Here is a 25,322-nt window from a genome sequence, read left to right as displayed (position 1 = left end):
AAAATAAACTGCTGCTTTCTTCTCTTGCTGGACACCAATAACAAGTAACAAAGTTAAATAACCAGTAACTTCTATGCAGTGGTTAAATACATTTGTCTTTCTTTTGCTTAAAGGCTTATTATGCAGGATTTCCTGATAAACAATTTACAGACTCATACAGAAGTGGTGTATTTATCTGCAGGGACTCTGCCATCTGCCTGTTTTTTCTTGTTTTCTTCTCATTTTGCTATGTTTGGAGCATTTTCTGGCTGCAACCTTTGGGCAGTGTTGAGTAGCCCTCAGCCAATAACAGGTTTAAGTTGGGAGTTTATTGAAAAGGTACCAACCAGACCATTGGCAGCACACATCCAACAGGATGCTGCAAAAATCACGAACACAGCACCAAAAAAACCCAAAACAAAAATAACAAAATAAACTAAGCAAAACGAACACCAGATAAAGCCCAATCAAAAATGAGAGCAATTTCAGATTGGCCTTCACTTTCACTGGCGAACACTGAAGGAAAGGATAGGGAAGAGCAGTTAGCTTAGTAAGCTTCCAAAGTATCAGCTTTTCGATTAAAACAAATGTAATGTTCCTACAATTATAGCTTGCAGTATACGCACCAAGCATAAACCTCTGGGGCTGAAGAATGAAACACAGTCAACACAGTTTCTGAATCAAATACACTCCTCGCTCCTCTACAGCTTCACCCTCTCCTCTAAATATGGTCACTTCTGGCTCCAAAAATCCAAGACAGTCGAAATGCCAAATTTGACGTTTTAAAATGATAGTCCACAAACCAGTGGGTAATGTCAAATTACCCACTGGTTCAAATTTGCAGTCTATGGTATGCAGAAGCAGTGTTGGGAGGAGAGGCCAAGTTTGATGTGTTTACAAACAGTAACTTACAAACAGTAACTGACAATTCCTGCATAGTATACCTTTAAGTCTTAGAACAATTCTGTTAAGTTTAAAATGTCTATTTTGTTGTACTGTATAGTCTAAATTGTTGCATTACATTTTGCATGTACAGTCTTTTACTAAAATATAGCTACAAGAAATGCAGTAGGTTATAAAATATGGGATTTCTCTATAAAACATAGCACAAAATAGAAATACTTACAGTACAAATATTTCAAAATCATAATTGTGTAATTCTACATAGTTACTTTCCACTTCTGCTTCTGTAACATCCTGAAGGTGTTGTACTCTGAAGAAACACTGGCTTCTGATTACCTGGCAGAGGACGGTGTTTAACTAAAGAGCTGCATGGGTTGGTGAGACAGATGACAACTTTATTATGCATATAAAACAATGAATGACAACTGGGAACACACTTTTTGGCTCTCTACTTGTTATCTCCCTCATTTTTACGCTGTGGATTTCTGGCAAAAGTCTCGTATTGCATCAGTTCATCACTGCTGTTTTTGTGTGACAAGAAGAAACTTTACAGCCCTGGAACCAAGTCGCTATATCTTACCACAATGTGTCAAACCTACCGGCATCCACAGTACAAACTAAATTTCCATATCACTAATGTAGCTGCTGGCTTGCTCACAATTTTTGATTTGTGATTGTGATTGTCAGCTGTAGAATACTGCTTAAAATGTCAAGACAGTTTAAGCATTTCATTCAGGTCTGCTTAAAGGACTGTGCAGGTGGCTGTGAGTGACTCTGAGGAAGCCCTGGTGTTGAAGTTTTAGTGTTGATGCTGTTGACCTTTTTGACTTTCGTCCAACATTCTGGCCTCTCAACACCCATTTAGAGGAGGTTACATCACAAGTAATCTGCTTCGTGTCTATATATAAAACCATTATGTGTGAAAGCGAGTGAGAGCAAGAGAGCCAGTGGCGTGACAGCTGTTCCAGTACAGGCTGTGATCCATCTATCTTTGGATAAAGAGAGACAAGAGAGAGGGAGGAACGCGGCAAAGTGACAGAGGGCGGTGGAATGTGATGAATTCCCACAATCCTTGACATGTCATTTGGCAGTTGGAAAAGCGTGATCTCACCTCTAAATCACCAACCATCATTCTGTCCATCCATGCGTTCATGCATGCACACATACATACTGTACATACATATGTTGTGTAGATACAGAACTTGATATCAAAGAAGTGGTAAGAGTATTAGCAGCACTGCCTGATAGGGATAGTGACTGTTTTCATTAGTGACTTATCTCTCAACTATCTTTTCAATGAAAATGATAATGGCCGTAACTTGCTCGCAGCCCATGATGGGATGACGACTTCACTTTGCTCGTTTTTGCCATCCGAAATCAACATGTTATATAGTCACTTATATGAAACAGAGAGAAGCAGAAACTATCACATTTGAGAGGCTGAAAACAGTGAATGTTACTTGTTTGCTTGATAAATTACTTAAAAGATATAGATTGTCACACTTCACAATTTCCCTTTGCATTGACTGCAGTTAATTAGCCAATCATCTGGGTAGACTGGAAAGCCCAGTCAAAGCTTGGCCAGTCTTGGAACTGGTGACATTAAGCCTCTGGGGACAATAGCTAATATTTCATTTGCAGATATCCAGGGCAAGGCTTGCATTTCTGTGCACCGGTCATTTTGGCTATCTCTATTGTCATCAGATGCTATATGGCATCCGAGACCACAGTTTAGTCAACAGGTTCCGCCTCAGTTGTTTTTCTTCTCTAATGTAAGCTGCAAATGTTAGCATGCCCGATGTACTGCCTACAGCAGTAAGCTCGCATTATTTCCAAAGACAAGATGCAACCTATTTACTTTCTTTTCAGGACCAGAACATCCACCCTGTGGTAACCAGGATGCAACAATATCAGAGTTTAGAGTAACAATAGCGATTCTGTCCTGCTTCTCTTTGTTTTTTGTAAGTTAACACTCTTGTTACTCCATCCAACCTTCTGCTAGATAGCATTACAACTGCCAAAATTATTGGTTATTCTTATCCTTTCCTCTTCCTCTTGTGAACATGAAGCATACTGTTGTTGCTCTTGTTCCTATTGGGAACAGGGATGTTATGAATGACATGTGCATGGAAAATGTACTTCCTACAGTGTGTGTGTTTGGTGTGAGAGGGAGGGGGTGGGGCTTTACTGGAGCTTATACAGTACACAAGCTAAAATGAATCCAATTTTAGCTTTTCCTCCCCCATCTCTCTCTCTCTCTCTCTCTCTCTCTCTCTCTCTCTCTCACTCACACAGACACACACACACACACACCATAACATATGGAAATGAAGCAGGGAGCTGGCCCCACTCAGATAAATATACCGGATACTGCTGCTTCCCAGCTCTAATCTAATGACTGTGTGTGTGGACTCCTGTGCTTCTATCTTTGTGAGAACCAGTTTGAGTTTAAGACACTGAGATTGAGGACACTTTCGGAAAGTTTCATCGACTTGGGGTGAGACATGCAGTTGTTAAGGTTAGATGCTAGTGAATGTATTATGTCAGTTAGGGTACTCATGCTCTGTGTGACTTTAAGAGAGGAAGGATGACTCTTACAGTGTGTGATGAAGTCCATCTTCGACGGAGCACGCACACGCACACGCACACGCACACACACATGCACACACACACACACACACACACACACACTGTCTGCAGTAACAGCAGATAAAGTATATATAGTATAGAGATGATTAGTTATAAAGGGTGGGCGCTATGTTTACATTACCTGTAGTACAGACTGTACACTGGTGACACGTGTTGCACAAATTTTATACATGGCACCATAAAGTTGTCCTGGTGTGCAGTCTGTGCTGTAGTGGTCTGTGATCTCTCCTTATTTGGGCAACAAGCAACTAGCTATGCTATGATAAGCACACAATGTGCCGTGCTCTATACTGAAGAAACAGAGATGAAACTGATATCTATCTTCTCATCTAGCACCTGGTGAGACAGAAAAAAAGGTGATTTTCCAAAATGTCAGATACTATGCTTTCAAAGGATCTTTTAACTCAATCTTCAAGTAAACATCTTCACTCAATTTTAAAGATCTGGTTAAGATCATATGTCAAATAGGTTATGTCGGACCTTCAAGGCAAAGGCATAACCGATTCTCTTTGGAGATATGAACAACTGCTGTGTTGACATCATGAGAATCCTAACAACTATTTCCTCTGTGTGTGTGTGTGTGTGTGTGTGTGTGTGTGTGTGTGTGTGTGTGTGTGTGTACAGATGTCTAGCCTGTGGGAATGGGAGAAGTGTGTGAGTGGGACAGGAAATGATGTCAGACATTCTCATGGAGACTATGACAGCTGTATCGTACACACCACAAACACACACACACACGCAGGTCACACGCAAGGTTTCTAAAACGACAAAAAAAGAGCATGTGACACACACAAACACACAATCTTTTTGTTTCTCCCTCAGCTCTTTTTCTATCGTTTCTCCATCTGCCTTCATCATTGTCTTCTATCACCAGCCCCCACATTCTCCCTTGAGAAGCACTAAAGGTCACATGACCCAAAAGACAGACCAGGAATAGCAGTTCACAAAGTTTGAGCGAGCAAAAAGACAGAGTGAGAGAGTTCATGTGTGTGTTCCAGTGCACCAGTTCAAGTGTGTGTGTGTGGATTTGCATGTGAGTGAGTCATCACATCAGGGCCTTAAAGCATCAACAGGAGTTAAGCCAATTTCTTTTGTAAAGCAGCTCAGTGTAGAGCAGCTCAGCAAGTTAAAGGTCAAGCTGGACCGTGGAGTGCAGCACTCACTGAGCATTTCCAACAGCTGCACTTTACTTTCCAACAGTGATGAAGAATCTCTGAAACATCATGTAATTGTCTAAAAAGCATCCACTACATTTGTCTCATATAACAAGGACATTCATTGTTCTTCACTTACTAAGAGGGACTCTCAGCAATCAGTGTAATCACCAACTCATTTGCATTTTATCCCAATTTTTCTCCCCACTTCCTTTTCTATGAAGTTTTTTCTGATTTGTACGCGTTCCAAGAGAGGCATTTTAATTGTGAAGTCTGGCAATCTGCGTCTTCTTCCAGCAGGAAACAAAAAATTTTGATTTTTTTGCGGGCACAAAATTCAAGTGATAATCAGTTAAAATCACTTTCAAAAATCATGGTATTTTCAGCAAATATAAACATCAAAATAATGACCCTAATGAAGGCCACAAGCCGAAACGCGTCGGCCCAATAAAGTTGTTCCACAAAGTAGTGTTGCTGGAGCTCAGAAACCCCCACTCGGCCTACAAATAAATGTCATCCCTGCAGCCCTCTATTAGCTAAGCTGGAAAGTTGCCCAAAAACCAGGAATCCACAGCTTTTGCAGCTGCTACTTTTAGTATTCATTTTTGTGTTACACTTGAGCAGCAGTAGAACTGTTTACAGTCCTTTTTTTAACTGCTGATTAAGTTTTTGTTTTTTTCCAGTAGAGCTGATTCAGTGCTGAGTCACACCGGCAGGAGTGAGTGTCTGTTTTTATAAGGCTAATGATAAAGTCACCAGAATAAACAGAGGAGTGACTGTGAGAGGACGGCAAAAGAGAAGCTTAGCATGGGATTAATGCACAGTTACACACTCATGCATGTGCACACACACATCATGGTGTAACTTGACCAGTCGTCTGAGTCTCTGGCGGCAAGACGACACAATCAGCCATGTGTTGTGAGAGGTCAGGTTAGTCTCCTAGCAGTGTATATTATTTCAGTATCCTGTGTTTATAATCCCTCCTTCCTAATGCAGTCAGCAGATGCAGATTTTGCTTGTTGTCTCTATTTTTTCTACATTACTTCTGACCTCACTCTTCTACTCTTTACCCCAGCACTACCATTGGCTACTTAAGATTTAAATTCAAGTCAGACCTCTATTCAAATCAACTAATCCGTCTTGAATACCTTGTTTTCCCCGCCTCTATTTTTGTTTCCGTTTCTTTGATTTTTGTTAGCCTTTTTCTGTATATTCCTCCCCGCCTCATCTTCCCTCTCTGATTGGCTGATTTGAATTTTCAAAAAGTGACCAAACCCCCTTTTTTTCTCCCTCAGAAACACAGGATGTACGCTCATCCTTTTCCCTCCTTCCTTCCCTCCTTCCTCCAAAACAACCAGATGGTGAGACAGCAGCGGAGAGACAGACAGCAGCAGCCGGCGGAAAGCCCTTGGAAAGTGACATCACAGTCTCACTCTCAGACACCCTCTCTCTCTCAGAGGGTATAAAGGCCTCATTGTGTCCTCTATCACATGGAAAACGTTGGCGGAACGCTGTGAATTTGACAGAGTGCATCCATAGTCCAGGGTCAGCATGACAAAAAACACACGCACAGAAGCTTTACCCTGCACTCAGTGTGTTTGTGTAAAACCGGCCTTCACCAGGGATTCCTGACATGATTGGGATGGCTGGTGTGTGTATGCACACTATAAAGGAACAGAGTTGTCTATATGTAAGTGTGCAAAGTTGGTCTTTAACATGGGTTTCTTGGCATAACTGCTCTGTGCGTGCGCCTGTTAATGTACATGTGTGAGCTCAATTGAGAGTCCTAATGTGCCATTCAGTGTTTCTAAGCCAGTGGGGCTTTTAGTCGACATATATTTTAAACGGGGAATTTCCTGAAACATATTAGAGGAAGCCTGACCTCACCACACTCTCATGACTTCAACTGTGTGGAGAAAGAAGGTCATAAGAACAGCCTTGAGAGAAACACTGTCCAAAACAAAACATGGCATGTATGTAACAACAATAAGGCATATTTTAAGTGCTTAAATCTTAGGCAACAATGATTAGGGTTTTTTGTTGTTTTTTGTGTGTTTTTGGCCATTTCAGAGTGCTAGGATATGATCATAAAATGATTATCAATGCATCTTAAAGCATTTTTTCATTTCTACACATGATTTTTTTTCTCTGTCTGTGACTACTTGCCACTTATAAAACAGAGTGTATTAGAACGATCCAAGATTCAAATAACCAGATGGACTAACTTGCATACAGTGTGGCTCGTGTCCAGATCCCTTTTGCCTTTAACTTCATAGAAGACAAAATGGTTCCATGTGCTAACTTTTAATCCAGGCTCTGCAGGTCATAATGCATCCATCTGCAGTTGCTCACGCTCAGCCATCCTCACCACAACACAAAAATGTCGCCTAGCTTAGACTGTCAACACAGCATATATGTTTACATCCGTGATGTTTCACCATCCGATTGGTTCAGCCGTAAGAATCATCAACACGACGCAGTGCCACACATGTGTACTTCTGTTGTGTTTAACAGGGTTCCCACACCTTCTTAAACTTAAAATTCAAGGTCTATTCAAGGACATTCCAAACCGAATTCCCACAAATTTAAGCACCCGATACAGCTTTCACTTTAATCATGCATGTACAAGAGTGTTGCACTCTCTCCAGGTAAACAATAACATAAATGCTGGAAATACATGCTGACAGCAAAATCAAGCCTATTTACTAATGTTAAGTTTTTAGAAAATCATTAGATCTTCAATTTCTATTGTTGCACTAAATATATAAATTCAAGTTATTTTAATGATCCATATCTATTCATGCCTATCTTAAAAAACTTTCAAGGTCTCTTTCCCCCTTCCAATTTCACAAACTTTTGAGGATTTAAAGGACAAATGGGAACCGTGGTTTCACAGCATTAAATTTGGTCAGCCGTGAGAAATGCACAGCCGAGTCTAAAAAAACTGTTAAAGGCAATTATGATGCTGAGGACGCAGTTTTAAATTTGTCATTATTGACTTTTCTGCATCGGAATATAATCTTTCAAGAGAAATCGATTTTTCCCCAACACCTAGCTTTGATGCAAAATTGGAAGAACAGATAAGAACAGATTCTATTAAATGAAAAGTCACATTTTATGTAACCAGATCTTTATCTAAAAAAAAATAAACTGAGGAGTAAAATACCTAGTCGACAGGCCTTATAAATATCAAAATTATGTAAACATTTCCACAAAAACTGAGTTTTGATTTCATGAAGATCCTCTGTAGAAGCTAAAATTGGCTTGCTGGCTTTTTTCTGATAACTGAGACCTAAGAGCATTTTAGAGTAGAGACTAAGCACTTCTAAATCAGTAAATTGGCTTACAGCCACACTTTGACATCTTATTCCAGAAAATGTTCTTAATCCTGCTTCTCATATAGTATACTTTATCTATTCCTAATCTCAAATTGTGACACAACTTCAGGACCTCTGCTTATTCCACACCGAGCTCCATTCAGCCATTTAAATCACTCTCTCTCAAACACACCAACACTTACTTTGACGTCTTGCTCCAGCGTTCGTATCAGTTCTCCATCCACCTGCCCTGTTTGGGCCACACGGAGAGAGCGTCGCTCTGCCTTCCTCAGCCGGTACTGCAGAATGCGGCAGGTCTTATTTGCCTAAGAAACAGAAGCAGAGCGAGTGGATGACTGGCCAGATGATTGATTGGCCACTACCTGCAATTTGCACCCTCAGCCTTTTTAAAGTTCCAAATAAGGAGATAATGAAAAAAAGAGAGCACAGATTCAAGGAGTGTGCTTTCTTTTATTCTACATAAATCAGTCAGTTGTACCTGCTCCAGCTGTTGCCGTAGATCCTGCAGCTGGTAGACGTCATCTTCCATGTACATGTCCCTCATCTCCAGCATCTCAGACCTCAACTCCTCCATCTCATCCTGCAGACAGTGAAGAGGAAAGAGTGTATGAGTGCATCTGTCATTTTAACAATACTCCTCTGATGCAGGAAAAAGAGCTGTTACATGCTGCAGAGATTTCCAACTGTAACTCCCACGTGCTTACAGCATTATGTGCACATATTTTCGCCATAAAGGGAATCCTTTAAAAGGTTAATAGTAGTCGTAAGAGCTTTTAGTATATTTGTCATAAATGCAAGACAATCATCATCATCAAAAAAGCATAACCTGGTTCGTAATCCACCCCATCAATCACTTCTGGCAGTCATTAGCTGCCACATTTTCGTCTTCATCATCATCATTACCAGCCCAGCCATTACAACAATTAGTGTTGAAATTAACCGTTGAGTAATATTCTCAGATAAAAGAGGTCATCCGAAACAGAGATCTACATGCACATTTAAGTAGTAGAATGGTGCACCAATTAATATAATATGACACTGTATTGATTTTTCTTTCCCACCCCAGAGGTCAAAGGTCACAGTCAGGTTATCAGATTACTGTCAAAGAGACCCTTAAGAGTCCCTGCTGGGAGAATTAGAGTAAAGGAAAGGAAATTCCCACACTCTAAAAATATGGTGTAAAAATATCCAAACAAAACTTTGCAAAACTATTGAATACCACCCAAAACTAAGCTACTGCATGTGAGAAATTTACAATAGTGTTGTTATCTATCTTTCTTAGAGACATATTACTAATTAATAATTCATTTCAGCCCAACAGCATAAACCGCATTATCCCGCTGAATCACATCTAAAGGTGCAGCTCTTGTATTAGCGTACATGTCTGCACTGAAATGAACCACACCCCGAGAGAAGACGTCTGGGTCGCTGGGCATTGTGGGACAGCAGGCTGGGTGTTACACAAGAGTGTGTGTGTTGGCAAAAAACTGTGTTTATGATGTGTAAGCAAAATACACAAATGGAGTACAAGCAAGGCTGTAGTAGTAGTACAGTAGAGAATGTGGGTCAGCCTCTGCAGAGCTCCAACTGTAGCAAAGATGCGTAACTCAGGAATGTGTGTCTATGTGTGCATGTGTATGTGCGTGTGCGTGTGTGTGTGTGTGTGTGTGTGTGTGTGTGCGTGTGCGTGTATGGGGGGGGCATCAAAAAAGGGCGGGATTGCGTGGGGTGTGTCTACTACCTGCAGTCTGTGTGAGTTTGGATTATAAACATGTTGAAATAGTAAAATGTGTGTGGTTTAGTGTGCAGCAAACTGTATGTGTGTGTGTGTGTGTGTGTGTGTGTGCGTGTGCGCACGTGTGTGCAATCTTGAGAAAGACATCTGTAAAATGAGCTAAAATAGACTGCAACAGACTGCAGCAAGAAGCAATCTGCACAACACTGACCGCTGTGCTACACATCTGCAGTACAGTGAAGAGCAGAGCACGATATCAAAGAAATAGAAAATAAGGTAACTAAAGAAAAGAGGACAGGGGAAAGAGAAGAAAAAAGGGAAGAAAGGAAAGACTAAATAGGAAAAGGGGAGAAAAGGAAAGAAGACAGAGAGAAGGGAAAGAGAGGAAAATACAAAAAAAGGAAAGAAATGGAAAAAGCCGAAGGAAAGGAAAGAGGAAGAAAGAAAAGGACAGAAAGGAAAATTGAGGGAAAAGGGAAAGAGATGAAATAAAAACAGAGATGGGAGCATGAAAAAAATGTAGATGGGGAGGGAGATAAAACACGACAACCGAGAGTGAGGATGTTGAGGACATGGAACGAGGGAATCACAAGTTAATGCGGCGAGAGACTGAGCGAGAGAGAGGTGGTCTACTGACCTGCTTTACGCAGCTAACTAAAGAAGAACAGGGAAGATGGTTTCTGTCCTGAGAGCAACCAGCCAGTCAGGAGATGGAATCAACCAATCAGATGTCAGATTTTAGTGAGCCAGACTAGACATAAGAGCTCACTTACATCTGTTGTGATAACGGTCCTCATCTGGTGCTGTAAGGTGAAATCTGTTTGTTTTGTTAGCTTTGGACTACACCAGGCTAACTGTTGCTATTTCATTACAGACATCAATATTTCATATCACACTGCACGATCATTCTGCTGTATTTACTCGGAATAAGACATAAATATACACAAAGTGGATTTGGAAGGATAAAGAGTTAATAAAGAAGCTTGGCATGAGAAAGTTACATAAAAGCTGCCATCATGTGTCTGCCTGCCACATGCACTATACCTTCAAAAATACTGTATTTTCTGTATTATTAGAGAAAGAAAAAGTTCAGTGGGATTATAAAGTATTTAGGCTAACATGAAATGGGTATATTTAAAAGACTTCAAGATTCAGAGAACTGCCTCCATACAATAGAGGAAAAATTAACTCAGCTGTTTACCTGTTCTACTAAGGCAATTACTCCTAATTGAGGACAGTAGTGGAAAGACTAACCAGTCATCTATACAAGCTTAGCCTGCACAAATGCTGAACTATTATCTTAAATTGTAGTCACAGGACCGACATTCCTCAAAAATTAAGCTCAGCAAGGCCCATCTTTGTGACTGTGTCAGGCTCAGCTGTAACACGAGGCCAGCAGTAAAGATGTTGTTAATCACATCTCAACGCAGAATGTGGACCTGCATGATAATTGAATTAATTTTTGGAGTTCCTGCTGAGTGAGACCTGCAACATGATGTGTGGAGCAATGACAGACAATTAATCAAACTGCTGTTAACATGTCAGCAAACATAAGTATGTTCTGGCTGAATGAAAGCGGGAAGTAGGTGAGGCGGTAGTTCGGCAGGTAGCTGGAAGGTTTGTTTGTTTACCATGTTCTCCCATCGCTTCAACACATAAACATCCTACACACTGAAATATTAATTCACAATAACAGAGATTCCAGCAGCTGTTGTAGTCATCTTGATTTCCTAATTGCCAACCAAATGGCAAACAGGAGCTGTTGGTGCAACAAACAGTCATACAATGCATGAAGCTATAGTCAAATACAGACAAACATAAATTCTGCCATGACAGAGAAAGAAGGATGAACATTACGGGCAGGAATGGAAAGGATGTGTGGATAAGAGGCGGAATCTAAAAAAATAAATCGGACACAGAGAAGGAGATTGAGGGGGAGCCTGACACCACCGCAGCAGCGTGTTGTTTTCATCTTCTGATTACTAACCAGGTGTTCCTCACAGCTGCAACAACAGACACAACAGCACTCACTTCACTGCCAAGCCTCCCATGAGGCTTTGGGGTGGTCCAATAGGGTAGCTCTGTTACATGCTGTCCTATATATTTAAGCAGCAGCAATGGAGTGCCACTGACACACACAGACACATGCACACAGGCATACACACAATTGCTGATGTGCACCTCCTAGAACAGGGATACTCAACTTGATTTGCCCGGTGTCCACTTTTGAAAAAAAAACAACAAAAAAAAACAGGAGACCAAGGGCCACATAAAAACACAAATTAATATTATTTATCAGATAAACAGTCCTGTCTCCTTGAAATTACTTCTTTATATAGCTAATTTAAAACAGAAAACTTATTTTTGAGGGAAACGTAACACCCCTGTTGGGGGTCCAGGGGATACTCACAGCATGATTTTTATAAATAAGCTATATTTTGATGCTCTGCGTGCACTCTGGCACCTTATCTACATTCAAAGTACAAATACAATTCTCAGTGTGAATCAATTAATTTTCATTGGGAATTAGAACATTCTTAAGACCACCCAGCGCTCACTTGCAGGCCAGATTTGGCCCACAGGCTGTAAGTTAAGTAGCCTATCAGTGTTCTACATTAAAGTATCCATGAAAATATGTGCTGTATAAGACTAAAAAAGAAGGCTTCTGAATCCTATTGACATCTGAAAAGCTTTCACTGAATCATGACTTCAGATGGATAGCATATTCAATCAGAGTTTGGGCAACAAAAAATGATCATTTTTGTGTAAACGACATCAATAAACTGTGAGAACCGTCTTCAAAGTGCTCAATTTTTCCCTACCAACAGTCCAAAATCCAAGCTATTCAACTGACATTTATGCAAAAGACAGAAAAGCAGAAAATCCTCACAACTGAGAAGCTGGAACCAGCAAATGTTCGAATTTTTTGGCTTGACAAATGGCTTTATTGGCTAATCAACTAATGAGCATCTGTCAGGGATATATGAAGCAATATTTCTAAATATGTTGCTGATGAGCATAACTAAAAACAACAATTATGTGATTTATATCATGATAATCAAGATTATTCATTGTTTTTTTCAGACTAGTGGAACTGTATTACGTTTACGTCAAAGGCATTGTGGCTTGTGTTTACAAAAGCGGCAGGTGTGTCACTGTTGCCATAGTAATCAGTAAAAAAAAAACCCTCTGCCACATGAAGGTCCATCAACAATCTCTGACACTGTTGTAGAACTATCTGAGAAAAGACAAAGGGGTTCTCCTGTTTAGGCAAGTGCTGTTGATCAATCACCCTGCACAATCAATCTCTGACAATTATTGGCTTGTCTGGTAACTGCCAGTTAGTGCTTAGGGACATGCTAATATAATTGATCCTTCCCCTAATCAATCATTCTCAAGGCTGGATGGATACGCTTGACCGGTGGATGCCTGTATATTACATTTACACTGCCTGCGGGAGCTGAGAGACGTCTTTAGTATCACAATGTGATGACATTCAGACCACAGTGAGTGCAGGGACTTGTGATGATGCGGGGTGGGCTAGTTGTTGATTTGAGAGCTGATGTTTTGGTAGTTGGGGGAACAGTAGATGGTATTGCTGTCAAGTTTTGTGAATGCATGATTTTGACCATTTCGTGTAAAAAAAAAAAAAAAAAAGGAATCAATGTTTCCCTGATGTTTTACTCTTGTAAGGATGGAGAATACTCTCAAACAGCATCTTGACATTCATGAGATACTTCATCTCCCCACTATGCCAATACCTTAGTAAATTAGCAGCAAAACAGAGTGAGGCAAATTTCTCTACAGGCTTCAGAGACTGACAGCACCTGAGGCTGTTAAGTAAAATTACATCCTCACCTCTCTTATGTGAACTGGGGGAAATACAACTGACTACACTGACTGGCAAATAATGTTAAAAAGCCATGTTTGCCCAAAATACACCCACATTATATCTATAACTCTTCACAGTATTTCACATTTCCTCTACACTGAACGTGCAGATATTCTATTTGAAACATGCCATTCTGAGGGTACGAGGCTGCATGTTTTGCTCATGTGCTACTGAAGGTGCAGACTCTCGCTATTCAAAACATCATCCTTGTAGTGAGTAGCCTTGGATAGCATCCAAAGGCATCTCTCCACGATGGGAAACAAGTCAGTGAAATGGTAAATAAATCCAAAATACTGGTAAACACCATGATTTGCATCTTGGTCTAATGACAATGAATGATAATGAAAATTAAAAAATATACAAGCCACCCTAAACTTTGTTATCACAGCAAGGCTACAATGATCATACATACCCATTTCTCAGTAGTTTCTTTACTGAAATACAGCCACAAACTAGATCAAATATGTATTGAGTAGTAAAAACGCAAACATTTCAGAATAAAACAAATTCAACAGACTAAAGTTGCAAGTTCTTAGTGTGACCTTCCTTTCCACTTAGCATGTCTTGAACTCTCATGGGCAGACAATGAGATTTGCAATAGTAATCTTTGGGTGTATATACACCAGGCTGCAATTAAGACATGTCTAATGCTCAATATTGATTGTTTGAGCTACCTTTTGTTATGGTTGTGTCACACCTCACTGACTTCAGTCTGGAAAAGCTATTTTGTTTTGTCTTTTTGGTGTTTGGACCCATTGTGTATGTTCACTATATCTTTTGTTTGCATCTCAGTAAGACAGGCTACTTTATTAAAAAAAAACTGAGAAATAAACACACACACACACATACATATATACCTGCCTACAGTACTGAGCAGTATATATATATATATATACTGCTCAGTACTGTAGGCCTATATCATATTGTATTTTATTTGTTGTTTAAGACCTTTCCCATAGGATCCAGGCCTTGAGGCAAACATTTTTTAAACAACATGGGAAACATGGAGCACCTTCCGGGAAATTCAGAATCCACATATTTATAAATGACAGTTAGGAAATTATATTTGACTTACTTTGAGGTAATCATTTTCAGATCTGAGCTCTTCTATTTCCCGGACAAACTCCTCGTGCATGCCGTCCATGAACTCCTCTGTGAGGTCCGAGAAAGCCAGGGATGTGCTGGCAGGCACCCTGCTGTCAAACGAGGTGACCGAGCGCTCCTCGCCGGGGGATATGCTCCCTTCCCCGGTCTCCACGCCCATGGAGAGACGGTCTTTGTCGTCCCTATCCGCGAAGGAACATGTGGTCTTGGCGGCGGCTTGTTGGCTAGCTCTGTCCGCCAACACGCCATCCCTGAGCGACTTGTCTCCGTCCGGCCCACCGCCCCGGCTGCTCCTTGACTCGGCGTCGCTGCTCACAGCGTCTGTGGAGAGCTTGTTTTCCTCAGAGGCGCAGTCCGACAGCTCGGAGCTACTGTCGGTCGGGGAGAGCTTCCCGGTGGTGCAACCGGAGTCCTTAGATAAATCGTCGGACCCTATGCTGGCGTCCGAGACCTTCCTCCTTCCTGCAGTGCTCTTGGCCGCCTTGGCTGTTTTAGACAACGCGGCGGAGGACAGGGAGGATTTGCCCGCCGGTTTGCCAGCACCGCTCCTCTCAGCTTTACCGTCCTTTCCAGCAAGACTCCCCACGGGGCTGCGCCTGGAAATACGGCTGCCCAGGTGGATGGCTCCCGGCTTGACGCTCAGAGTCGGGGTCCCAATCCCTCCGCGAATCTTAGTGAGCGACCAACCGGGTACATCCTTCGGTCTGGCCGGGGACGGGGCTCTGTTTATCTTCTTCTTCTCGCCCGGAGGCTGAGCGGACACCATCGCAGAGAGCCCCGCAGATTGCTGCTGCTGAGCGGGCACCGCGTGCTGCGTCTGCCCGCTGTCCGAGCCCTCCGTCCCGCCTCCGCTTTCCATCTTCTGCCGGAGATGGAGTCTCCGTTCCTTGGGCGAGGCGAAGACGAGGTGAGTCGGAGAGTTATGGACATCAACCTCCTTTGTTTTTGTCATTCATTCCGTTTTGGCCAGAACAAGAAAAACTGAAATGAAACCTCCTATTTGGGGAAACCGGAGGCAGAAGTTGGACTGTGAATAAACAACTGCAGAGCAACACAAAAGGAGGGGATCCTCGCTCCGGCCACAATGAGAGCTCCTGGAGGGCAGCAAGGCGAAGAAGCAGGAAGCGGAGTCCAAAAACTGCAGAGACGCAACATATAATCCCGTTTTCCACCGTGTGTGTAAAAAAACTGCAAATTATTCCGCTTTGATTTGATAAATCCTCCCCTCTCTTCAGGATGTCTGCCTTGATTGCAATAACTAGCCGGTTCCTGCTCGGAGGAGTTGTGGGTGAGAACACAGAGGCAGTGTGGTGGGTATGGTTAGGTCCCTCTCTCCGCCCAGATAACGGGATGTAGCCCTGGAGGAGAGAGAGAGGGAGAGAATCTCATTTCTGCAGCTCTCTGTCGCCACCATTGCAGGATATTAGAAGGACAGTGGGGGCAGGCAAAAGAAAATAATGTGCATGGATGATCTGAGAGATGCATAATAAGCAGGATTCTCCGAGGCTCGCTGTGCTTTGCTTTAAAGCCAAAGCTATGTATGCAGTGATAAAATGCTATAGGGGCATTTGCAACAAAAATCCACTTTACTTATAAATATTTATGTACAATTATCAATATGAAAAGCAGTAATGTGTGGCAGCATAAGACCACTCCCCCAAAATTACACACCATTTACTGATTCTGACCCCTCTTGCCTCTGTCTGCACACTGTCATTACTTATCGTTTGTGTTTATTTTTATGGATATGTGATCAGATTGGAAACACTTTATCGATCCCCAGTGTGGTATAAATAAGTACCAGCACAAAGTATGTAAAATTATAAAATAAAAACAGTAATAATAAAGACAAGTAGCACCAGTATGTAAATCTTAAAAAATTATAAGTATGAATAATTTACTATGTATGCAAAGTGTGTAAAAATGTAATATACAAATACAGTAGGCCTAATAATAAACAATTAGCACAAGTATGTGAATATTTAAAATTATAAATATGTATAATATGATAAGTGTGTAAAGTGTGGAAAAATATAAAAAGGTTTAGCCTTGTGCTACAATGCAATGTATAAGTATGTAAAGTTAGAAATATAAAAATATGTAGTTAGAAATGTAAAATATAACATTTGAGAAAACCAGCAGGAGCGACTGCACCAGGCTGCATGCACGTTGGTGCATGCGCACTTCATTAACCATTATATTATACTGTACCATTTTACTGATCACTGTGCAATGCTGCATGCAGCATCTAGCCAACAGGATGAACAGATAAACACACAATGGGTTGAGCTGTTTTAAAGCATTGGTAATTTATAGATATCATTTGGTTTGGCACAAGTATCTCTCCTATGACTACATTTTAAATAATCCTGTATTTTATTGTTTAAAGCTTCTGAAACTCAGAAAAAAACATAATTTTCTGCCTGAAAAATATCATTAACATCTTAACATCTGTAGTACCTGGGAAATATTTTAGGCCTACATTAGAGTGGTACACCATCATGTTTTATTGCTCCTTCAGAGGCAAAAAATAAATAGTTAATGGACCACATGAATACAAATCTATTGATAAGCATTAAGTAAATGCCATTCTTTCTAGTAAGAGTTTTTAAATATGATAGTTAAAGATAACTACAGATTATTTTCTACCAAATATCCAACTTAATCTTTAATACAACATTTTATCCTAATGATATGTCTGTATGCAGTGTTTCTGAATTCACACATGGACACAGCTGTTCCTATCATGATTAATTTATCACTTTATGGGATTTCATGTGCACATGATAACACAGTCTCTCTCAGATTACCTCTCTCTCTCTCTCTCTCTCTCTCTCTCTCTCTCTTTTCTCTCTCGCTCTCTCCTTTCCTCCTTTCTCCCTTCCTCTCAGCTACAAAAAGAGAAGAAAGCCCAGGATTCATCAGTCCACACATTTTCTAATGCAGTTACTGGAACACAGCCTACTGCACTCTACCGGCTAGAATCAGCTGTTGTTATAATAGACAGTATTTTTTTAAAAGCCACAGATCTAAAGTCAGGAGGGGGTATACACCAGACTATCACAGGGCTGACACAGACAATAATTCATGCTCACATTTACACCTATGAGAAATTTAAAGCCACCAATTAATCTAAACTGCATGTCTTTGGACTGTGGGACGAGGCCGATGAAATTAAATTAAATTAAATTAATCAGACATATTAAATATGTCTGACTAATGTGGGGACATCAGCCCCCCATATGTTCAGTTCCTGTGTAATACGGAAGGCAACCTTTGCTTTTAAAGTGATTGCAATAATTTCAATACAGTCATTTTTAATTCTACAGTATTTTTCCCTGATAAAAATGTAATAAATGAGTGGATGAGTGATTATAGCCAGTAATGAGAGTAGATAAGCATTAGATAAGTAGATAAGAGTAGCTGCACTTAGGTGGTTATTTACATGATACTAGTCAAACATTCAATAAATTGCCAACAGAAAGACATTTCACTAACACAACAAATGTCAACCTCATGGTGGTGCTACAGGGAAAGTCAGGGGAACACCACAGTCATTAGGATTTGTCCTCTGGGGATCATGAGTATTAGAACCAAGTTCTAATAGACCATCAGCTTTATATACTTGATGATATTGGAAACAGCGACATCATTAAGTATGTAATTCTTGATCACATTGTCCCAAAATGTGACGTAACAACACTCCCATATGCAGAATGTTTCTTGATAGATATACTATATACAGAGCAAGCAAGAACCATTACGTTAATGGGTAAAAGTGTATTTCTGCAGTTTTTTTCCACGTGTGACAGGGACATTATGTCATCTGCAGCTATTAGCAGATGATGTATTTCATTATTAAAGCAAAAAAGCAGAGAGAGACCTCCTCCTCTGCTGCCATCTATTCCACATCTATAATAATAACCATATTCATGTTTCTCAACCATGGGTGCTTTTTTTCCTTAATAGTATGACTGCATACACTCTTACACACAATTACATCCCAGTATGACATCGATGTTAATGCAGCAGTACATTTACTCAGATTTGCTCTCTGATCTTTTGTCTCTGTTGTGGCTGTTTGTGAAACTGTGACCATGATCAGATTAAAGTCTCATCAGAGAACCGACGCGAGATGTCGATACAGTATGCAGTGGCAGAATGATACTCTGTGAATGATTTATGAGCTGTAACTCTAGAACGGCAAACATAGAACTGGAGCAGTTAGAACAGATTGTACCACTCTGGGATTTTTTATGTTCCAGTATTATAGGTCTTGTTTGATGTGACCTGACTGACCTGATTGTTTATATGCACGCAAACAATGTGACTGTTCAACCATCATTGTACCATGACAATTAGAGTAATACAGGTTTTTCAGACAAAACTGATTATGGTGCCATTATTCTCCTGCCCTGCTGTATGACTGGTTGTATACATTCAAAAATATATCATGATTTACTTTAAAAAGGCCCATTTTTAGCTTAGTTCAGATATTTACTGCACAGTAAAGCTTAAGCAGCATAACGCAGCGTTATCGTTATTCACACGATGGGTAGTGATGGAGAATCATCTTTGGCTCAGTCAATTATAGGCAAACTCTATTCTAAATCCAATCTGTGCTGAGGCGTTTCATTTCACATCAAACTGTTCATTAAAGGAAGAAATCTGAAGTGTTTTTCACAAAACTTTCCACTCCACTCACATTTGTATAATTCTGTGACATTTATAAATCCTCTAGCATTGAGGGGTGAATTTGAAATGATGCAGTCTTTAAATCATTCATGGCCAATGATCCTGCCGTGGCAGTCACAGAAATACATCTGATAGACTGTATATCTGTATTCGCATCAGAAATACTGAATGGCTGCAAATAAAGAGCTCACAGTGATGAAAAGCTGTTTTTAACACTTATTGTCTGGAATCCTTTTCATGAGGAAAATCCTCCTGTGCGGAGAAAGTGCTGCATTTATATTTGTTTGTTTTGAAGATAAGAAAAAAATAAGCAGCTTTGAATAGTTTGCATGCAAGCAGCTTAGCTGAATGATGACAGAATCAAACTCAGAGAAAAGGACAATGTTTAAGTAAATCTACGAAAAAGATGCCACAGCACTGACTGCATCATTCAATATTTGGAGGATCAAAACATCAATTAAAAAATACAATTATCGCTCCACAACAAAAATGCTGTAACCACTAGGACACAAAAATATCACCTCTATATTCATACAGTGCAATTTCCATGATAATAGTTTTCTTTCTTCGGCCATTCAAGTCCCCAGAATAAAATGCTGGCATTGTATGTTTCTGCAAACCACAGATATGTTACATTTGTACATGTCACACGTGTCCAAGAGACATAGTTTAGATTATATGTCTATGAGCTGAGTTTCTCATCAAGAAGAGGAGGGGATGTTGACCATTGTTTGAGACAAACAAACAACAAAAGTGGATATTTTTAATGACAGTTCAGAATATTTCCAGCTGTGTTTCTAGTGTCCAGACTGGGTATTTAAGCCAAAACATGATCTTTTCCAAACCATATCCAAGTGTTTTATATGCTTAGAACTAACCACGTTAACCACAGCTTTGTCGTGACATAAAATTGAAAATCGAAATAAATAAATAAATAAATAAACCTGCAGTTTCTACATATCCACTAAAATGCACAATATATTAAACATTTAAATGCCAAAATGTATTCTAGAAACTGTCACTACAGTACCAGGACCCTAAAGCTGAAGAAGCAAGAAGAAATTCAACCATCACTAACTTTATTATTTACACCTGTACTTATGTTGTCTGTGAAAATGGACAATTTTGCCAAAATGATCCTGCGCTGATAGTGCACAAACTGGAATCCAGTTACATGAAAGGTTCCTGTTACACTGACTTTTTTGCTGCCATTCTGTGCATTGTAATTCTATGGTGAAGTTGCACACTTATCAAGGGTCCAATTCAACATGGAAATTGCCATTTGGATTAGCAGAATGGATCTTTGAATCATTCATGAACAGGCATCTATCCAATGTTGCATATATAGGGGTGGTGAAAGGCATTCATTGAATAATTAAGCAGAAACCCAAGTGCTACACAGCCGGACCCCACTAATAACCCTTTAACATCACAAAATACAAGATAGTGAAGCCAACTCACATAAAGGGAAATACCTGTATCAGAAGGGCAGTGTTGCAACCATCCCTCCAATGTTACTTCAGTTTGCTGCATGTTGGTATCTGTAAAATTGTAAGACATTAATTAGTCGCCCTGTCGAAAAGACTTCTCTAACACACACATTAGCAATCTTACTTAATCCTGTCATTAGAATAGCGTTTTTACTGTGTAGGCTATGTGTAGCTCGGCAAAAAATCAGTGCACTGTTTTCTCATTTTAATGAAGTAGCTTCTGCTATGTCTATGCTAGCATAGACGTGATTTAAACATGCTAGTTGATTTAAAAGTAAAATCATTTCTGGTTAACTTTTACGACGTTCTAGTGATGATGAAGAGCTGTTGCTCATAACGCAATTATATGTATTTAAAAATACAACTTCAAACCTTTGGGGGACTTGAAGCAATTTTTGTTTTCCTTCATGTTTCCTGCGTTTCAAACTGCAGCTAAATGCAACCAGTTTAATCCTGTAGTGTAGCGTTTTTAAACGGGGACGGGACCATCCCCCGGGGGGCGTTCAGAGGGCGTCGGAAGAAACACATTTGAAAGGGGGCGGGGGGGTTGAGGTGTTCTCGAGGAGCGTTTGTGTGTGTCTACTTACTAATGCCAGTTTAGCCCTGCAAGCACGTTTCCTCTTAATATTGCCACCTTCATCTTTCTGAACCCCCCCCCCCCCCTTTTTGTTTACTTTGGAGCAGCGCCCCAGTGCATTCAGCCACTTCACTTAACTTTGTGCCGCACAAAGAGAGTCCCAAACGCATCTATGCCATATGGCAATCAGTGTATGTATATCAGGTGATCCGAATGGTAAACTAGGTGCTGAGTAACAACTTTTTCTTCTTCTTTTTTTTTCAAAATATAATGACTTAATTCTCGACATCTTAGAGATTTCTGAGATGATTGTATTTTCAGATTTTGAATTGACACTTTGCGTTTCCCATCACATAAAAGATATTGAAGCATGAAAACTCCAGTCCGATGGAGAAATCACTTTGGCTTTTTATCGTGGGAACCTGGGAAATACTAACTTTCACGTTGGCCGATAAAAATGTCATCCATGGGTTACTCTTTTCTTGTGCGTCTTCCTCGAAAATGTACCCTAACTGTAGCACATTGAACTTAAGTAAGCCTATGAGACTAGAAAAAGTAAAATAGGAACAACAAAATATGAAACTACCTTTTTCATTAAAAAATCCATTCTCTCCACTTACCTATATTTTTTCCTGCTGTGCTTGCCTTGATGTACAGTGGCTGCAAGGCCTAAACTAGACCTACTTTTTAAGTGGCCACGGACAGTTTAAATGCTCTGGGCATCCCTGTGCTATGGACATAGAGCGTTCTCTGTCAGAAAGAAGACAGGCAACCAGCCAGCCTGGCAGTCTGACGGCCAATCATCTACCAGTCATCTGCCACTCATTTTTATCTGAAACGATGGGTCAATCTGCTATATGTAGTTTCTGGGTTAATCAGTCAAGTAGATTTGTCTCATGTATTAATCTAAAAAGGTTTTTTTTTTTTTTTTAGGGGTGATATCTTAATTTTGCTTCATTACTTGCTTCCTTAATGCAAACAACCATGCCATTCCACCTCTCCACAATGAGTACACGTGTGAAGGAGGTGATGAATGCCTCACGCCACCCCTCTGTCGTTAAGGCCTTGATGTAAGACCAGGGGGAGGAAACCCAGCCAACCAACCAGCAAATACATATTAACAATGGGCATATTTTACTAATTGTCTATGAAAAAAAACACCCTGATGTGCCTTTCATTGCCGTCCTATCTGGGTATTAGAGTGCATGATTTCCAGTCTGCTTTGCTGAGAGGAAAAAAAAGACGATAATAGAAACTTGCTGTCGTTGCAAGTTATCTTCAGTCGAGTAATTGGGAAGCAGTCGGTGTGTGTGTTGGTGGTTATGAAGACAAGCTGCATCAGCAGTGCCAATTCTATACACACTGCCTGCTGACATGCGGGGACAGGTACATTCCTTTTATATTTGCTCTCCTTTCATTTCATTGTTGCCGTATGTTATTTTTTACATTGTTATTTCCATTATTGTAAATCATTTAATGTACTTTGTGGGTGTGTGCAGCCTATTTCTTTCTGTTTATTTCAGTTTAGGTTTCTTTAAGGAGTAAAGTGTTTGACTGTTTCTTTATATTTTCTTTAAAATTTTCAGTTACATAAAACTAAAACAGTTTTACATATATTTTTTCATCTATGCCACATTCATTATTACTGCATATTTCCAGTCACTTTCATGTTTTATCACTGTGCTACTGGAATGCACTGAAAGTCTGTGTTGTCAGCCTCAGCTGATGATTTTGAATCCCTCTGCGAGAGTCAGAAAGGAATATGGTCTCCTGTGAGTAAAATGAGTCTCATGTGGCCCACTTTATCTGGTATAACAAGTTTTTCCTCTGATCTACCTGCCTGCTGGGTACAGTAGATGGCCTATATATAACAGTATCAAATCACACACCTCTTGCTGACACTGCCAGATCTCACCTGGGGCTCCTTAAAAGTGTGGAATGTGTGTGTGTGTGTGTGTGTGTGTGTGTGTGTGTGTGTGTGTGGGTGGGTGTGTGTGTGTGTGTGTGTGTGTGTGTGTGTGTGTGTGTGTGTTTTGTGTGTGTATGTGTATGTGTGTGTGTGTGAGAGAGAGTAATCCCATACTCTTATCATTGTTTAAGACCAAATAGAATAAGAGAAAATGTGAAAAAAATGTGAATATTATGATGATTTGGCCCCATTATTGGATTAAAAGTTCAAACTGGCATTTCTCTGCAGCAGTTTCCACACCTCATTAAAACATTTTAAAAATATTATCCTACATTTGGAGGATGATCAAAGTCTCTGCCCTGTTGGAGTGTCTTCGAGCAAGGCATTCAGTCCCTATGAGCACCAGGGGTTCTGTTTTTTAGGTAATGTTTTGCATGCATGCACAAAAAGACCTAATATGAAAGGGTTTTAGGTTCAAATGTACATGTGCACTGTTTAAAAAAGAGAGAACCAACACAAAGCTCACTGGAATTTCAGATAGATAGATACATAGATTATGAGGCATTATACAGCAATATATAAGTTGTAAAAATACTGTTAATGTACATTTGCACATCATACTATGTTGGAAAGTCTCTTTTTTACCTCAGTTTTTATATTCCACTTATAATTAATCTTGATGATGTATTATAAATTATACCTCCATTATGCTTTTATAAGTGTGTACTGTACGCACTTTTATTCATATACCATGATGTGATAATAGGTGTGTTCAATAAATACACATTCTTCTCACCAAAAGTCTGTTTCAATGATTCTGTGACCTTATTTGCATCACAACCTTGTGTGTATCACAAATGATTACAAACAATTAGATAACTAGCTATTTTAAGACATTAACCAATAAAATACCAGTTATCCAGATTCTATTCCACAAGGCTGATAGACAGTAGACTGCCATTTGAAGGGTTTGTCTATCTTACACCTCCATCTAGTGGTGAGCAGAGTAACCTGCAGTCAGGACTGACAGTGAAGTGCAAGTGGAACACGAGGAAGAAAAGCTTGTTTCCTGGTGCACTTTATGGTAAAGTTTAAAGCATTTGCTTGTCCAGAAGTGTTTTTATGTTGAAAGGCAATTTGTCACACACAGCAAAAAGGAGGCAAACTTTTCAAATTAAAAATTAAATATTTAACTAGCTGCTTTTTCCTTATGATGTATAGCACTATGAAAGAGAATGTTTTTCCCAAGGAAAGATATTTTTGATTCTTTGAAGCAGTTATGAAGAACAAGTATAATTTACACCTCTCTTTGTGTTTTGCACTAAGCACTGCATGCAGACAATGGTTCTAATTTTGTTGAGTCTCTGTGAGATATTTTTTCAAATGTTCAGCACTGCTAATAACACATTCCTATTGTGCATGCGTGTGTGTTACATATGCTTTTGTGAGCATGTGTATGTATACAGTACATGACTGTGTCTTTGTGTGTGCGTTGTTGTGTACAAGCACGACTCTGTGTCCCACTGAGAGCATGAATAGAGAGCATTTTCTCCTCTGTGCCACTGTTCTGCTCCCTCCTCATCTCTTGGTTTTTCTCATCCTATCCTCTGTTCTCTCTTTTTTTTTCCTCTGATCACACCATCGTGATTGTTATGTAATGGTGGGAAATGAAATACAGTGCTTGTCTGTATGATGCTGCCCACAACAGCAACTCGTTATTGAAGAATCTGCTTTTCTGAGTGCAGTCAGTTTTAACAGCAAGGAAATTTGGCACTTCACAGATTATTTTAATGCTATCTCTACGTTTAGTGCTTAACCTTTGCTATCAGTCAAACAGTGTGGGGTGATCTGTAATATCTCTGTCAGCATACTTTCATATTTTTTGTTTTTCCCATTT

At 40.0% G+C, this 25,322-nt stretch overlaps 1 protein-coding gene across 3 annotated transcripts in view; it reads right to left on the bottom strand.

Moving 5' to 3' along the window:
* The window catches only part of mtcl2 (microtubule crosslinking factor 2), a 122,935-nt gene extending 106,885 nt beyond the window's left edge, over positions 1 to 16,050 (bottom strand). For all 3 annotated transcript variants that reach the window (XM_088082424.1, XM_042492592.2, XM_088082425.1), the window contains exons 1-3: positions 14,726 to 16,050; positions 8,502 to 8,603; positions 8,206 to 8,328 (exon numbers count right to left, since the gene is read on the bottom strand). In XM_088082424.1, coding sequence (XP_087938550.1) covers positions 8,206 to 8,328; positions 8,502 to 8,603; positions 14,726 to 15,706 — 1,206 coding nt within the window. In that variant the 5' untranslated portion in view covers positions 15,707 to 16,050. The remainder of the gene's footprint in view (positions 1 to 8,205; positions 8,329 to 8,501; positions 8,604 to 14,725) is intronic.
* Positions 16,051 to 25,322: the final 9,272 nt, after the last annotated feature.

Source organism: Plectropomus leopardus, chromosome 9 (genome assembly GCF_026936395.1).
Source record: "Plectropomus leopardus strain MGB_pleo_1.0 chromosome 9, ASM2693639v1, whole genome shotgun sequence".
NCBI lineage: Eukaryota > Metazoa > Chordata > Actinopteri > Perciformes > Serranidae > Plectropomus > Plectropomus leopardus.
This window is presented reverse-complemented; position numbering and strand designations above follow the sequence as displayed.